Source organism: Colobus angolensis, unplaced genomic scaffold (assembly GCF_000951035.1).
Source record: "Colobus angolensis palliatus isolate OR3802 unplaced genomic scaffold, Cang.pa_1.0 Scaffold356, whole genome shotgun sequence".
In the NCBI taxonomy this organism is placed as follows: domain Eukaryota; kingdom Metazoa; phylum Chordata; class Mammalia; order Primates; family Cercopithecidae; genus Colobus; species Colobus angolensis.
The window spans coordinates 703,738-720,627 of NW_012116888.1; the positions used below are offsets into that span (position 1 = coordinate 703,738).

At 47.2% G+C, this 16,890-nt stretch overlaps 1 protein-coding gene across 2 annotated transcripts in view; it reads right to left on the minus strand.

Annotated features, from left to right (window-relative positions):
- Positions 1-10,645: 10,645 nt before the first annotated feature.
- The window catches only part of FBLN7 (fibulin 7), a 48,980-nt gene continuing 42,735 nt past the window's right edge, over positions 10,646-16,890 (minus strand). Inside the window, exons 5-7 of one of the 2 annotated variants that reach the window (XM_011953085.1) lie at positions 15,732-15,869; positions 13,520-13,658; positions 10,648-11,728 (exon numbers count right to left, since the gene is read on the minus strand). In XM_011953085.1, the coding sequence (XP_011808475.1) occupies positions 11,356-11,728; positions 13,520-13,658; positions 15,732-15,869 (650 nt within the window). In that variant the 3' untranslated portion in view covers positions 10,648-11,355. Of the gene's footprint in view, positions 11,729-13,519; positions 13,659-15,731; positions 15,870-16,890 lie in introns of both variants that reach the window. The other variant, XM_011953086.1, reaches the window with a different exon arrangement.

The window sequence follows — 16,890 nt, forward strand, 5'->3', positions numbered from 1 at the left end:
CCCTCCCTCCCTTCCTTCCTTCCTTCCTTCCTTCCTTCCTTCTCTTTCTTTCTTTCTTTCTTTTTCTTTCTTTCTCTCTCTCTCTCTTTCTCCCTCTCTCTCTCTCTCTCCCTCTCTTTCTCTCTCTCTCTCTCTCTTTTTTTGAGACAGTCTCACTCTGTCACCCAGGCTGGAGTTCAGTAGTGTGATCTCAGCTCACTGTAACCTCCGCCTCCCAGGTTCAAGGGATTCTCCTGCCTCAGCCTCCCGAGTAGCTAGGATTACAGGTATCTACCACCACACCTGGCTAATTTTTGTATTTTTAGTAGAGATGGGGGTTTCACCATGTTGGCCAGGCTGGTCTTGAACTCCTGACCTCAAGTAATCTGCCCACCTTGGCCTCCCAAAGTGCTGGGATTATAGGCATGAGCCACCATACTATGCCTCTGGGTTTCTTTTATAAGGGCACTAATCCTATTTATGAGAGCTCCACCTTTATAAACGAATCACCTCCCAAAAGCCCTACCCCTTAACACCATCACCTTAGAGATGAGGTTTCAACATATGGATTTGGATGGTTGGGGAAGACATAAACATCCAGACCACAGAAATGGGTAAGAGCTGAATCAGCTGCTGCAGGAATATTGTTAGGGAGGAGGGGGACAGCAGGCCTGGAAGAGGAAGTTTGGGAGAGGGAGTGTTTTGGATCCTGCAGATTCTGAGGAGAGAATGACTTTGATTTTGTTTGCAGTTCTCCAGGCAAATCCAGGGTTGGGATTAAGATTCCACAGTCCTTCCTATCCCTGCAGTCAATGAATCTCTTTATGAAATATGCTGATTGAGCCCCTTGTTTCATCTTTTACTGCTGAAGTGAGTAGAATCATGTCATTACTAGTTATAAAATTAGTCAATGTCTTTTTCAGAAATAGAAAATGATCACAATGTTTGAAAATCAGCTCCCTGAATGTCCCAGTATGACTCTGCCCTCATTGCAAAATGACTTTCCTCTCTGCCTCTAAATTTAGCTGCAATTACACTAATAAAGTCATCATCTTGCTCCAAGATTGTTGGCAAAGAAAAGGATGGCTGAGCCTGGATGTGGACTTGAAGTGAAGTGACTGGTTGACAGTTGGTGGCTGTCTATGTTCCCTAGGATGGGGATGACCCCTTTCAGCAGTGTCAGGTGACTGACCCTCAGCTGATGTTTCGAGGGGAGGTTGGGATACTAGGTGTGTTCATTTCCTAGGGCTGCCAGAACAAAATACCACAAAGCAGGTGGCATTCTCTCACAGTTCCGGAGGCTACAAGTCTGAACTAAAGGTATAGACAGGGCCACACTTCCTTCGGAGGCTGCAGCGAATGATCCTTCCTTACCTTTTCCTAGCTTTTGGTGATTGCCACCAATCTCAGCATCCCTTTGCTGTGAAAGCATGACATCAAACTCTGCTTCCGTCTTTTCTCTCTCTCTCTGCATGTCTCTCTCTCTCTCTCTGTGTGTGTGTGTGTGTGTGTGTGTGTTTTCACTTATGGATGCCAGTCATTGCACGATGACCCCATCTTAACTAATTACATCTGCAAAGACATTATTTTTAAATAACGTCATATTCATAAGTACTATGTTAGGTGTTAGGACATTGACTTGGTTTGGCTGTATCCCCACCCAAATCTTATCTTGAATTGTAGCTCCCACAATTCCCACATGTCATGGGAGGGACCTGGTGGGAGGTAATTGAATCACGGGGGCAGGTCTTCCCCGTGTTGTTCTCGTGACAGTAAGTAAGTCTTATGATATCTGATGGTATTATAAAAAGGAGTTCCCCTGCACAGATTTCCTCGTCTGCTGCCATGTAAGACATGACTTTGCTTCACCTTTGCCTTCCGCTATGATTGTGAGGCCTCCCCAGCCATGCAGAACTGTGAGTCCGTCGGACCTCTTTTTCTTTATTATTACCCAGTCTTGGGTATGTCTTTATCAGCAGCATGAAAATGGACTAATACAGACATAAACATATCTTTTTGAGAGGCACAGTTCAGCCTACAACACAAAGCCTGTTAGGCTCCTCAGGCAAGAAGCTGGGACAGAGCTAAGGTTGGCCCTGCTCAGACTCTTCCATGATGCTGGAAAGGATATTCTAACCTCTGATACAGGTCATTCTAGCCTGAGTTTTGCAATTTAAGAAATCAGGCTGGGCGCTGTGGCTCACGCCTGTAATCCCAGCACTTTGGGAGGCTGAGGTGGAAACTGAGGTGGCATGAGAATATGCCACTGCACTCCAGCTTGGGTGACAGAGCGAAACCCTGTCCCCCTGTAAAAAAAAAAAAAAGGAAGAAGGCCGGGCGCGGTGGCTCAAGCCTGTAATCCCAGCACTTTGGGAGGTCGAGGTGGGCGGATTACAAGGTCAGGAGGTCGAGACCATCCTGGCTAACACGGTGAAACCCCGTCTCTACTAAAAAATACAAGAAAATTAGCCAGGCGTGGTGGCGGGCACCTGTGGTCCCAGCTACTCGGGAGGCTGAGGCAGGAGAATGGCGTGAACCCGCAGGGGTGGAGCTTGCAGTGAGCTGAGATGGCGCCACTGCACTCCAGCCTGGGCGACAGAGCAAGACTCTGTCTCAAAAAAAAGAAAAAAGGAAGAAGAAATTAATTTTGGGGGAGGGGTAAGGCAGGTGCAAGGAGTCGAATGTGTTCTGTTCCTCAGTCTACAGCATAATCTTGCCATCCATGAGTGAGAGATCTTGGCATTTTATTTTCTCCCTTTCTGCCATGAGTCAGTCAGGATAGTTATGCTGGAGCAAAGGACAACCTTAAAATCGCTGTGACTTAAGAAAACAAAGGATCATTTTTTGCTCATGCTTTTGAGGCTCATAGGTCAGCAATTCACTGTGATCACTCAGGCACCTGAGCTGACAGGGTTACCTCTACATTGAGTGGAGCCATTGGACATATGAGAGGAGAGAGAACACTGAGAGTCCCAGCATCTGTGAGTTTCTTGGCCTGGAAGAGACTGGCACCATTTCTGAGCCAGCACTGGTTCCAGTGCCATGCGCTCCCATGAGGGCACAGAGTGCCAGCCTATCATGGGCCTGGAGGTGGGAGAGGAGGAAATAGTAGGCCAAATTTGCTAATGTCTACCACAAATGCCAACTGTTTTGTGCCTTGTCCATCACCTTGCCCACAGGACAGGCTGGTACTGGAGCTGCCTCAGGGAGCATGTAGACAAGATGCCTGCTTTTGCGGAGCTGGGATCCCAGCAGGTCAGGTCTGTAGGGATGCTTCTGGCTGCAAACAAGAACTCCATCTGAAACCTACTTAAATCATAACCACATTATCTCACATACCAGGAAGTCCAGCGCTGGTATGAGAAAGACTCCCTAGAGGGCACTGTTCTTATCTCCCACAGCTTTCAAGCCCAGGTCTGGCACTCCCTGGGAGCCGAAGACAGGAATGAAGGAACGGGAGCAGTAAATTACCTTGCCACTCAGGGCCCCAGCAAGGGACGAGGAGCGAACTCTTCCTATGATGGAGGTTGGCCTGGGTCAGGTGGGCAAATGAGTCTAAGAGGCAAAGATCTTTATCTGCAGAAACATGTCCGGCCACTCAGCCAACCATAAGAAAGGAAGGCAAGCTATTGTGTAAGTGCCACCCCATGGCTGAGGTGAATCCTGGTATAAGTAAGCAAAGTATATGACAGAGCATACTTTCCCCCTAAAGAATGCATCTAAAGAGCTCCCTGAGCTAAGAAACTAGATTGCTAAGATCTAATTTTTCATTAAATGTGGTCAGATTCAGAAAATCCCATCAGCCCAAATCTAATTTTCATCATCATGGTCTCTTGTTTGCAAGTCAGCTAATATTTCTGTGGTCTGGCCAATGCTGTGTTTTGTTGGCAATCCTCTTTGTGACAAAGGGTGGCCTAAATTTACCATTAGACTTCCTCTAATAAGAACCAACTTCTCCATGAATCAAGTGCCAACTTCTCCATGAATTGGTCTTGACTCTTCCAGTGACCCCTTCCCCCCAGCCTCTGAGCTTGGTGAGCCTGCAGCACCACACGCATTGGATTTTTTACTCTGTTTCTACCACTGTTCAAAGTACCCCCTTGTGACAGATGTGGAGATCTTACTTCTCAACTACAGGGTAAGTTTTATTTTAGGCAGAAATCATTGGTTTGAAAAGAACACCCAAAAGAATGCATGCAAAGGAAGACTGAAAGGACACAGGGCTATCTGATGAAACCCACAGACTGGAAGCCAGGTTGCATGAGGCACTGGAAACCCAAACAGGAAACCAGGAGTGGCATGTTGAAAATATGGCCCTAAAATCCTTTGAAACCTCTCAGCTCAATTCAATTCAGTAAGTACTCATTGGCCTATGTCCACCTCCCAGGACTCAGTGGCTTCTTGTAACTGCTTTGACCAACAGTATGGTGGAGGTAACAATATGTGATTGGGTCCTAAAAGGCCATGCAGCTTCCACTTTGTTCCCTGGAACACTCCTGCTAGGAACACGACCCACTGTGTTAGAAGTCCAACTACTCTGAGGCCACCTGGTTCGGAGGTGGGTTTATTGGGAGTCTAAACACGTGCCCAAGGAGAGACATGAGGAAGTCAGACTCAAATGGATCACTTTCCACCAAGCACTGCTTCAGCTTTACCAGGCTCTCCCTGCAGGGAGGGAAAGATGAACTTTTGTGACTCTTAGCTTGTACATATGAAATTCTCTACGTGTTTATGAGCTGCATAAATATTCCTGAATGTCTGCTGTGTGCTACACACTGTTCTAGGTGCTAAGCCACATGGAGAGCCCAAGGGTAGATGTTCCAGTTATCAGTCCTAGTCTTTAGGTCACCCCAGCCCAGGCAGACTTGTGAGTGACCCTTAGGTAACCCCAGCCCCCAGGCATGGAGTCTTCCCAGCTGAGGGAAGCAAAGACATTGTGGAGCAAATAGAAACGATTCCCCTGTGCTCTCTCTGAACTCCTGGCCCACCGAATCCATAATTCATAATAAAATAATAGTTTTAAGCCACTAAGTGTTGGGATATTTTATGCAGCAATAATAAGCAGAACACAAAATGAAGTCCTACCCTTCCAAGCCCCATGGTCTATTTTTTCCTTCCTTCCCACATCAACATCATTGTTCTGTTTGTAGACAAGTTGTCTTTCCTTTGTGCCCATGAGCCCAATATGGCCATCTAAGGCTTTACATCACTACTTCATTCAAACACTCAGGAGTGATTCTGAGTCCTAAGGCCAAACTCCTATATGGGATCCAACTTTCACTGCACATATTACAGTGTTTGCAACACCCAAGTGACGTGGATGATATACATTCAGCCCTCCATACCTGCAGGTTCTGCACAATCAACCAACTGCAAATCAAAAATATTCAGAAAAAAGGAATAAAAATAATATACATTTTAAAACATATAGCAACTATTTACACAGCATTTACATTGTATCAGATATTATAAGTAATCTATAGATTACTTAAATTATGCAAAAGAATGTGCATAGGCTCTCTTCAAATACTATGCCATTTCTGTTTTTTTTTTTTTTTTTTTGAGTACACAGTCTTGCTGTGTCACCTAGGCTGGAGTGTAGCAGCGCTATCTCGGCTCACTGCAACGTCCACCTCCTGGGTTCAAGTGATTCTCCTGCCTCAGCCTCCCAAGTAGCTGGGATTACAGGTGTGTGCCACCACACCCAGCTAATTTTTGTATTTTTAGTAGAGATGGAGTTTCACCATGTTGGCCAGGTTGGTCTCAAACTCCTGACCTCAGGTGATCCACCTGCCTTGGCCTCCCAAAGAGCTGGGATTACAGGTGTGACCCACTGCACCCAGCCCTATGCCATTTTTCTATCAGGGACTTGAGCATCCATGGATTTTGGTATCCATGGGGGGTCCTGGAGCCCATCCTCTGCAGATACCAAGGGATGACTCTAATTATATATATTACATATACATTTACTATATACTGAAAAACCCCTTTCACTGCTTTTGTTTTTGTAGCTCTCATCCCTCTTTGACATTACATTACATTTTTTCATTTACACATGTATTATCTGTCCCCTTGCTAAAATGTAAGCTCCATGAAGTCAGTGTCTTCGGCAACCTTATCCACTGTAACTTCAGCAAGTAGAACAGTGCCTGGAACACCGCAGAAATTCAGGAATATTCATGCAGCTCATAAACACTTAGAGATTTTCATATGTACAAGCTAAGAGTCATAAAAGTTTATCTTTCCATCCCTGCAGTAAGAGCTTGGTAAAGCTGAGGCAGTGGTTGGTGGAAAGTGAATGACCCATTTGAGTCTGACTTCCTCATGTCTCTCCTTGGGCACATGCTCAGACTCCCAATAAACACATCAAGTTTACTGTGACTCTGCAGTGGTATTTCGTTGTTGGCTTATTTTCCTTTTGGTTTGGTAGCGTTGTAGGAATAATAATTTTTTAAAAGTGATTTTTAAAACCCATCCAGAATCCTAGCTAACTTTCTACTGCTCAAGTGCCCGTGATCTATTCAGTTTTCCTCTTGTCTCTTCCTGGTACCCAGACACCCAAGTCAGGCAGGTGGACTAACTGTAGAACACCCCTCCACTCAGGCCTCTCTGTCCTTCCAAAGGAGGGTTTGGTGGGTGGGGCAGACGGGAGAACTGGAGGTGTCACTGGGGCCTTCTTTGATTCAGAAACAAGAATGCTCATACACTGCTGTTGGGGGCGGAAAGTACGTAATTCTTACAGAGGAAAAATTGGCCCTAAAGATACAAAGGCAAAAATACCAAAAGACATATGCATATTGCTGCAATATTTTTAATAGCAAAGGGCGAGAAACAACCCAAATGTCAATCGGGAGTGACTGGTTGAATAAACAATGGTATGCTGTCATAATAGAGCATTTTATAATGGAAAACATACTATATGGTTCTATGGAGTGATAGCCAATATTTTAAGCAAAATAGAAGGGTCCAGGAAAGTGTGAAATAGCATGCTATCATTTATCATTTGTTTATCTTGCTTAAATGGAAGGATAAAAGGGGAAAATTTGGTTACAGCAGAAGGAGGAAGGGAACCGGTCAGAAGATAAACTCTGAATACATTTTGTTTTGTAGATTTGACTTTGGAACGATGTTAATAGTTTATATACTTATAGAACAAAGTTAAAATTAAAAAGCCATCTCTAAAAATTTCAGGAAAATGAAGGAGGTATAATCAGTAAATCCTGATTCTGGTTTGGAGCATGCCACAGAGAGGGCAACCATTCCAAGTAACTTTACAACAGCAAGCTGTCTGTCCCTAATAGCATAAATGTAGAGGACACAAGAATCAAAGAAAAAAACAATTTTAACTGTTTTTAGTTATCACATTTGTGTGTTAAAGTTGGCATTGTTCTTATAATTTGTTAAAATGTGTAGTTATTTTGGTGATGTTTAGAAGGAGGTTTTCAGAATGAGAGAAGGAGAGCCGATAGAGGATCAATGAAGTTGCATTAAAAATGAAAACAAGGCCAGGCGTGGTGGCTACACTTGTAATCCCAGCACTTTGGGAGACTGAGGAGGGCAGACCACTTGAGGACAGGAGTTTGAGACCAGCCTAGCCAACATGGCAAAACCCTGTCTCTACTAAAAATACAAAAATTAGCTGGGTGTGGTGGTGCATGCCTGTAATCCCAGCTACTCAGGAGACTGAGGCATGAGAATCGCTTGAACCCTGGAGGTAGAGGTTGCAGTGAGCCAAGATTGCCCCACTGCACTCCAGCCTGGACAACAGAGCTAGACTCTGTCTCAAAAATAAAATAAAATAAAAACACTATGAAAAATAAAAATGTGCTGGATGTAATGGCATGGACCTGTAGTCCCAGCTACTCAGAGGCTGAGGTGGAAGGATTGCTTGAGTCCAGGAATTTGAGGTTGCAGTGAGCTATGATTGTACCACTGCACTCCACCCTGAGTGACACAGAGAGACCCCATCCCTATGCCAATTCTCCCCTTAAAACAACAAAAAACCCACAGTAGTCCTGAATTAAAATGGAAGTATCAGCATGAACTCATGTAGTGTTTTATCTTAAAAAAATACCAATAATACATATTTCCTAGCTCTAGCCACTAAAACCAAGGAACGATGATGTAACCACTACCAATGAGCACTCTGAGCACCCAGATCTTGATATCTAATTACCATTCCCCACTAGAAGGAACCAGGGATTGTTGAGAGGAAACAGCTGATTTCAGGGCTGGGGCAGAAAATATACAAGATGAAAATCTTGTCATACAAGATAATTAGGAAACTATTAAAGACTACTAGGGTCATGTCAAAAGGAATCAGCCACCTTGAAGCAGCTCCCAAGAACCAAAGATAGAACAATTGGAGCAAAAACAAAGACAGTAACTGTAATTACTATTAATACAGATGATAACACACATGATAACATCAGGTATGTTTCAACCATGAGTTCATAATGTACTCAAAGCAGAAAACAACTCTCACAGGGCATATTGGAAAGATGCCTGTGAACCACCTCATTTTGAAAACTGAAAAATAAAGGGAGGAAAGCCAAGAATCAATCCTACTTTTCTCATACAACCAAATCTCAGGGTAACCAAATAACTGATGAGAGTAAGTTTCTCTTTATAAAGTAGGTCAGCTAATAAACAAAGAAAAAAATCAATAGCACTAGAATATTAATTGCAACCACTACAGAAGTAATGCATCTGTGCAATCAGTGGGTGCTAACCTCCTACTGGAAGGATCTGTCACCACCAATGAAGTAGTCTTGTCAAAATAAACCTAACTAACTCTCTAGATTTGTAAGAAATAGAGATGCACTCAGAAAGACTCATACTGAGAAATTCTACAATATAAATGACCCAATATTTTGTCTTCCAACAAACCTTCAGATTATTCCAATATATGCTGAAGTGTAAATTCCACTGCTACAGATTTTAAAAAGACTTAAAAGGCATATCAAAAAATTACAGTGCATAGACCTACTGCAAGTAAACAAAAAAATATAAGCCACTCAGAGAAATGTCAACAATGGCTGAATATTTAAAGGTATTAAGGAATTAATGTTTTAGATGTGAATGGTATTTTGGTTATCCTTTTTAAAAAAGTTATCTTTTAGAGATACATTCTAAAATATTTTCAGAGGAAATGATAGGATTGGATCTACTTCAACATCATCATGAGGTGGGGTGATAGTAAATGAAACAAGTTGGCCATGTGTTCATTGTCAAACAGCTGATTCAGGCGTGGAGTTCATTATACTATTCTCTCTACTTTTGCATATGTTTGCAACTTTGCATGATAAAAAGTCTTGAAGCCCCTCCCTCAAATAATATGAAACTATATTACCTGGAAAGGGGTGCAAATGAATACTGGTTAACTACTAGCTACTCTTAGTACGGAGTGGAGCTCTGAAAGGACAAAAGAAAAGTTGATTCCATAGAGGAGAGTGGGGAGAGAGCATATAGAGAAGAAGACACTCTACAGGGAGAAGTGCCCAGCCATCAACCACAAGAGACCCATCATCCACATCATCCACAAGAAGTGCCCAGCCATCATCGTCCGCAGCCATCATCCACATCCTAAGCAGTCAGCCAATTATACTTTGGTGCTGTGGGGACCGCGGCTGGGTGCATGATTTCATCAGCGGGAAGCAGGTTTGATGATGACAGATCTTGGTGATGGAAATCGCTGCTTTAAACCGGGCTATTTGACATCAAAGTCATATCATATACCAGTTTAGAGGCTACCTGCTCCAGAGACTCCCCAAACACTCCTCACCTTCTGGGATGTGAGAGGCTTGTCCCCCTGAACCACCCCTGTCCCTAGCCCACAGCTGTGACATCTCCTATTCAGGAACCTGGCCAGACCCTTGGACTCTTCCGCCTGGTATTGTACACATGGGACTGGGTGGTGTGCAAGCTTCTGGCCCAGCATAGCTACATTTAGAAACGTAAGCCTGTGGATAACGTTTCAATGAAGTCTTGTAACTATAGTTTGGAGGTCCTTTTTCTATTGTTAGAGATAGCAGCTGAGCACATGGGAGAAGAAAAATTTCAAAAGCAACTCTTGACTGTGTCTCAATCTTTGTTCAAAAAATAGTACAAGAATAAACCATCTTAGAAACCATCTTGATATAGGGCTTGATCATTGAACTAGTGACACACTTCTGGCTCCATCTCATACCAGGGCAAATACAAAGAAGATTTAAATAAAATATGTGTGACGAAATCTCACCAGCAGCTTGATACGTAATTAGATAATGAAACTTTCTTACAGCTTCTCTACCTCTTAAGTTTTAGCTTGAATGATCTTCCCCACCCAACTCCACACCCCTCTCCACCCCACCCCACTCAGCTGTGGCCAGTGTTTTCTCTCTTTGGTCACCTGGAGGGCGTCACCGTGTAGTGAATTCATCAGAAACAAAAGGCCATGGAATCCATGACAACTCAAGCATTTTCCTAAACTCTCCACGGCCGGGTATTGTCCTTACCAATCTCCCATGTGGTCAAAACAAATTTATATTGTGGAACAGTCCCAAACATCACCTCTGTGTTCTCTGACTCATTTATTCCAGTGTATCCAACCCAGACAGGAAGAGAGCCAGCCATCCCCTCCTAGAAGGAAGTGGGTTGTCTCATGCTCAGGGAGAAGTCAGGCGGGCAGGAAGGAGCAATTGCTTTTATTTTTCCAGTTATATTACCAGGTTATGTATTTGAGATATGATTTCTCAAAAGGGAAGTAACTCGGGCAGAATCCATGCTTTTAACAATGGATCCTTGGTCTAGAAGGATCTGCGTGGGGTTTAAGGCCCTCCTGTGGCTCTGATGAAAAGGCAGGCAGGCATGTCACAGAGGAAAAGGCAGGTAAGAACAACGTGCTGCGTCATGGGAGGAGACTCCACTTCCTAGGCTACATGCTCAGAGGCATGACTAGGCCCCCTGCGCGACTAGAACGGCCTCATTCACAGCAAGCCTGGCTATAAAAATGCAGAAGTGCTGATAGTCATCCGACACACATTGCCAGCTTTTCTCTCCCCAGCAGTTCAAACTCACAAGGCCATTTGCACAGCGTCTTGGAAAGCCACCCATCCCCTGAATGAAAAAGGTTTAAGAAAGTTAGTGCATAATCTAAGGGAAGGGCCTCAAAGCAGGGGAAAAAAAAAAAAAAAATGTGATGGCAGCAGGTTGAGTTTTGTGGCTGCTCTTCTGTGCTATTCCATGGGACACCGTGCAACGCCGCCCTAGAAGCCTGGGTGCACCGGCGAGAGGGCGGGAACAGGCGGGAGGGTCCACGCAGTCAGTGCCCGAAGCTGAGCCTTCGGGGAAGAGAAATGAGGTCAGATCTCCGCACCCCGGTGCTCCTGTGTACCCTCAGAAGTCATAGGGGGATACAAAAATGGTGACCTTGGACACGTGGTTGGCCTGGAAGGAGCGGTCCAGGTATTCTGACATGTCGACGTCCACCTCCAGCGTCTGAGGCCCCGCCAGGGTCTGCACGAGGATGAGCTCCCCAGTCTGCCGGTCTGAGCGCTGCATCACAAAGTGGCCGCGGCTGTTGCCACCCACGATCCCAAAGCGCAGGCTGTTGGGCCCAGCTCGGCCGGGGGCAGAGGCTGTGGCCATGCGGAAGAGTGTGATGGGCGTCTTCAGGTTGGAAGGCAGAGAGAGGTAATGGAAGGAGATGGTCTTGGGCAGATGGCGGCAGGGCCTGCTGTCCATAGGGCAGGGGTTCCGCTCACACTGGCTGGAGCAGAGAGGCAAAATGGGGGCAGTCAGCCTTGGGGAGTCTCATGAGGGGCTGCTTTGACCCGGCTCCCCATCTGCCCTCTTGCAGAGGCCACCTGGATGACCTTTCCCAGCGAGGCGTCCTTCACCCAGGAGCTATGGAGCTGCAGGTGAGTGAATGTAGCTGGTGTCAGGTATGGCAAAGGAAGGGCTGCTGCTTCTGTTCCTGCTCATTGGTGCTCCCTGCCCACCTGTGTACGTGTGTATGTGTGTGCATATATATTTATTTATGCTATTACTATCATTTTTACAGAAAAATAAAGCCTGGGAATATTAAATAACGATGGCAATGCTGATATTCAAACCAAGTACCCTTTCTCCATGGGCTGCGACCTCCCTCAGTAATGGTAGGACCTCAGCAGTTAGTCAGCAACATCATGTAATGCGGTGCTTCCCACACGGTATATAGTGAACTTCCTAAACACAGCAGCATGTATTTTATTTATTTATTTATTTTAGACAGAGTCTCACTCTGTCGCCCAGGCTGGAGGGCAGTGGCATGATCTCGGCTCTCTGCAACCTCCGCCTCCCAGGTTCAAGTGATTCTCAGCCTCCTGGGTAGCTGGGATTACAGATGCCCGCCATCACGCCCAGTTAATTTTTGTATTTTTAGTAGAGACGGGGTTTCACCATGCTGGCCAGGCTGGTCTTGAACTCCTGACCTCAAGTGATCTACCCGCCTCGGCCTCCCAAAGTGCTGGAATTACAGGCATAAGCCACCGTGCCTGGCCATCACATGTATTCTTAAAGCAGGAAGCCCTGTTTTCCTTAATCATATGGAAACAGGCTCTTGTGGAAATGCTTTTGATAGTTCTCTATCTTGTTAAACATAAAAGACAAATGCAATCGAGTATATTTGGTGATTCTGTAGCATCATGATTATGCAGGTCAAATACCACATCCAGCTGTTGGTCGAATGCCCCAGAGGCCATAATAGACAGGTTCCCCATCCCTTCACCAAGTGAGTCCATGAGGAAGGTTCTGATGTCTTCACTCTCTCTAAAAACTGCCATGCTTCAGTGCCACTAACTTTCTTGCTGCTTCTAATCTGCTTTAACTCAACAGCAATTCAAATAATTAAGTTACCTTCCATGGCTGTTACTTCATTTTAAAGACAATGCTAGGGCTCTTGTGATCTCTTTTTGAGAGGAAAATGTATGTGCTTTGTGATAGTTGTAGTTATTTCCCTTAAAGGTCCATCTCCCAACTTTAAAAAAAAAACTCTACTTGCTGTTTAAGAGTTGCAGTTGCTAGATGTAGAATCGTCCAGTACTATTGGAAAAGCAGAGTGATATAATGCAGGCTGCATGGGATATGCAGTGTAACTCAAGGGAGTCTACAGTTCCTGGCTATGTGAATGCTGTCACCTCCCAAATCCATGTGATCTATACCTGTCTCCTGGGCTGCTATGGGTTTATCAGGGTAATGTCACCAACAGCTTCTTCCCTCCAGTGGCCTGCCCTGGCTTTGCCATTCTGGGGTGGCAGCAACCCCATCATCCTCTATGTAGTAGGAGAGCACTTAGTACATTAGTCCCATAGGGAATGGGGTTCTCATTTCTCCAGAGCAGCAACGCATTAAATGCAACCACTGAGGGGAAACGGAAATTCAGAGAAGCCAGCCTCCCAGCCTCCGGCCTCTCATCTTTCCATAGCATAACTGTACCTTCTCCCAAGAACCTCTAGGAGGCATCCAGCCCAGCCACACTTGGAGGCCTGGGTGAGGGTGTGCATGCCCTAGAGATACTCACAATGGAGATGTCTTCACGTAGCTCACATTGCCGCTGCCCTCAGGGCACTCAGGGCTGACACACTGGAAGCTTCCACCGGTGTTGATGCACGTGGTCCCCTGGGGGCACACCGGCTGCAGGCCCACACATTCATCCACATCTGAGATATGGGACATACAATGGGTGAGAGTCTCCCTGACCTTCCCTCCATTGCAGACAGAACCACATGAGATGCCCTGCAGGCCCTGTAATGTGGTGCTCCCTGCTCCTGGCACTTATTCTTAAAGCAGAAAGCCTGCCTTCCTTGACTGTGTGGAATCAAGGCCCTGAGGAAATGCCAGGGAGCACCCCTCCCTGGGATCCTGTCCTCCTTCCCTGGGGTATGACAGGTGGCAGGGGTGGTGGAAAGCACCGGGGGAGTGTTACTGGTCACAACACTTCTCTCAGACCTGTCTGCTTCTCAGCCCAAATGCCCCATTACCCTCCATGGCTGCTATTTTTCATCTATATATATACATATATATTTTAAAAAAATGTTTTTTACATTATAATCTTCCAGAAAGTCTCCCTCCCCAGCCTCACCCCATGCTGAATGTAGACACCTCAATATCATGATTTGTATGAGTTCACTGCTCCCTTTGCAGACATCCAGAGAGTCTCCACAGCTGGAGGCCATCCTTCCCAACCCCGAGCAACCCTAGGTGGCCCTTCGTGAGCACTGTGGGAGGGAGGGAGGTAGTGTGGGTGGCTATCTGGATGCCTTCTCCTGCTCCAGCCCCAGGTCACCCACTCCTCAGAGCCCTGCAGCAGGGTCCCCAATGGGATGTCACCGGAGAGCCACCCCTCCCCTCACATTCCCACGTCAGCCCGTGGAGGAGCCCTCTGCCCTCTCTTCTCCCATTCTCCCTTGGTGGGTCAGAGCTGTTGCCTGGAGCCAGTGGGGCTCCCCTCTGTGTCCTGTTTCCATGGGGGGAGTCCAGCTGAGGAGGTGGGCCTGTTCACCCTCCTAGTGTGAGGTATGCCTGCAGGAGCAGAGCCAGTTCTCCCCTCAAAAGGCCCACTGCAGCACGGTGGTTTGAGGGTCAAAGGTCAGGATGATGCGGCTTGGGCTTCAGGCCTGAGATGTGTGCTCTGACTCAGCTCATGTGGAGATTCAGCATGTTTACATCAACTGGCATCTGTATTTTCCCTAAGTGGAGGTGGGGAAACACAGGAGGCTTCCTGTTAGGCACCCAGTGTCCCTGGGACTTGTCCTGTAGTGACGATGGTGACTGCTGCCAGGGTGCTCAGCCTCTCTGTTCTACAACCAATCCACTCTGCACACATCCTTCTTGCCCTCTTAGGAGCCTCCCACCCCTGCTGCAGACATTCCTTGTCAACTTAAGATGTTCTTTCCCACTCTGCCAGGAATCAGCCTCAGAAACCTCTACCCGGTCCTCCAGGAAGCCACTGCTGATGGACAGGATTCAGCACTGGGGTGAAACCTGAGCCAGTTATTTTCCATCTGCACCCCTGCCCCCCAACCCACTCTCTGCACCTGAGAGGCTGACTGGTTTTCAGCTGGGGTTGGCAAATGATAGTGACCCAGCCTGAGGAGTCCTGACCTGCCTGGATGTGGTTCTGATGGTGGCTGTGTCCTTGATGGCCACTATCTATCAGGCTCTGGTAAGCCCCCTCACTTCCTGTACCCCTCAAGCCAGGGGTAGTGATGCCTCTGACTCTTGTCCCTCCCTGGGTGCTCCGCCTCCCTTGTCCTCAGCTGCCATCAAACAAGGCTGGTGCTGTAGACATAAGTGCCTGTAAGGTGCTGCCCCTTTCAGAGGTGGACTTACAGGTGGCCACACAGGGTCAAGGAGCCTCATGGTTCCTCCAGATTACATGACATGGGTGACCACCTGGCCACTCTGCCTTTAGGTCCAGCCCTAGCTGAAGGCATTGTTGAGTGGGTGGAAGTGACCAGAACTTGAAAAAAAAAAAAAAAAAAAAAACCCAGTTACTGGAATAAAGTTGGAAAAGACTACTTGCCAGGATGGTTAAGGAATTCATTTTCCTATTTATGTAGATGATGATGTGGCCTGACCTTTGAGAAGCCCTTTGGTTGGTGGCTTTTAAAAAATCGAATGTATCTGAAACTGTGACTCTCCTAACCACCTCACTGCCGATTGTGAGGTCCTGAGGGTTCACCGCAGCAGCACGTGGCTGGATGCAGGCGGCACTCTGTAGCCTCACTCACCCTCACAGCTCTTCCCGTCGGCCAGGGTTAGGTATCCGCTGGGGCAGGTGCAACGGTAAGAACCTGGGGTGTTCACGCAGGTGTGCATGCAGAGCCGGGGGCGCCCCTCCTGCCCGTAGAGCTCACACTCGTTCACATCTGTGGACAGAAGTGCTCACTGTGACTCCACGAGCCATGCAGCAGGTGTTGCCTGCTGTGACCCAGAACAGTCATGCCTCAATTCCTGGAAGCAATGGCAGCTGCAGTTAAGTGGCTGGGCCTCCGGCAGCCGCCATGCCCTACCCCCAGCAGAGCACGCGCAAGAGGAACAGGTGTACTTCCCTTTCTCCTAAGCCGAGGGCTCCGAGGGCTAAAAGGGGGAGTGAGAGGGAGTTGATGTGCTAGGCCCTAGAAGGGCATCTCTGTCAGGCTGAAGACACCTGGGGAGACCCTGCAGAGGCTGGCAAATCAAGCCTATTCCCAGAAAGCAGGGATGGGTTAACAGCCCCATGTTAACTCTCTTTATCTTTGGGAATGGAAATAAGAGGGCCTCCTTTCTGCTGCTGTAAAATGAGGCTATTGGTTGGTGCTAACCAACTGACCAGATCTCAGATTTGAACTCCTGCTTTGCGTTGTTTGGGGAGAGAACTCTGGTAATCAGGAGAGCACAGCAAAACTGAGCCGTCAGGAAAGCTAAGCCCAGAGAGGACCAAGGAATGAGTCCCACACCCCTACCCAGCTCCAGGCCCTCTCTACCAACACAACGACTTAAGCTCCTCCTTGCCACCCGTAGATGTGATTCCAGCCAGGACGGAGGGGAGAGGGTCTCAAGCCCCTCCTGAAACAAGGGCGTGTGGCTTGGGCATAGGCTGGACCAGGTTCTGAGGTGGGGCGAGTTCTGATTTCTATGAATTACCAGCCTTCTAACAATCGTTAGGTCAGTACTTACCTACAATGCAAAGTGGCCAGGCCTTCTGAGACCGCGCCCAGGAAGCCACCCGTGTCGGCAGGAGGGCGGTGGGTGAGAGCCCCTTCCCCGCCCCATGTCCTCCCGCTGCTGTCCCCAGTGTCCTGGCGGAGCCCGCGCCTACCCTCGCAGACGCTGTGGCCGGCAGCGCCGCTCAGGTGGAATCCGGCCTCGCAGCTGCAGTGCTGAGCCCGCTCCACCTGCGCACAGCGC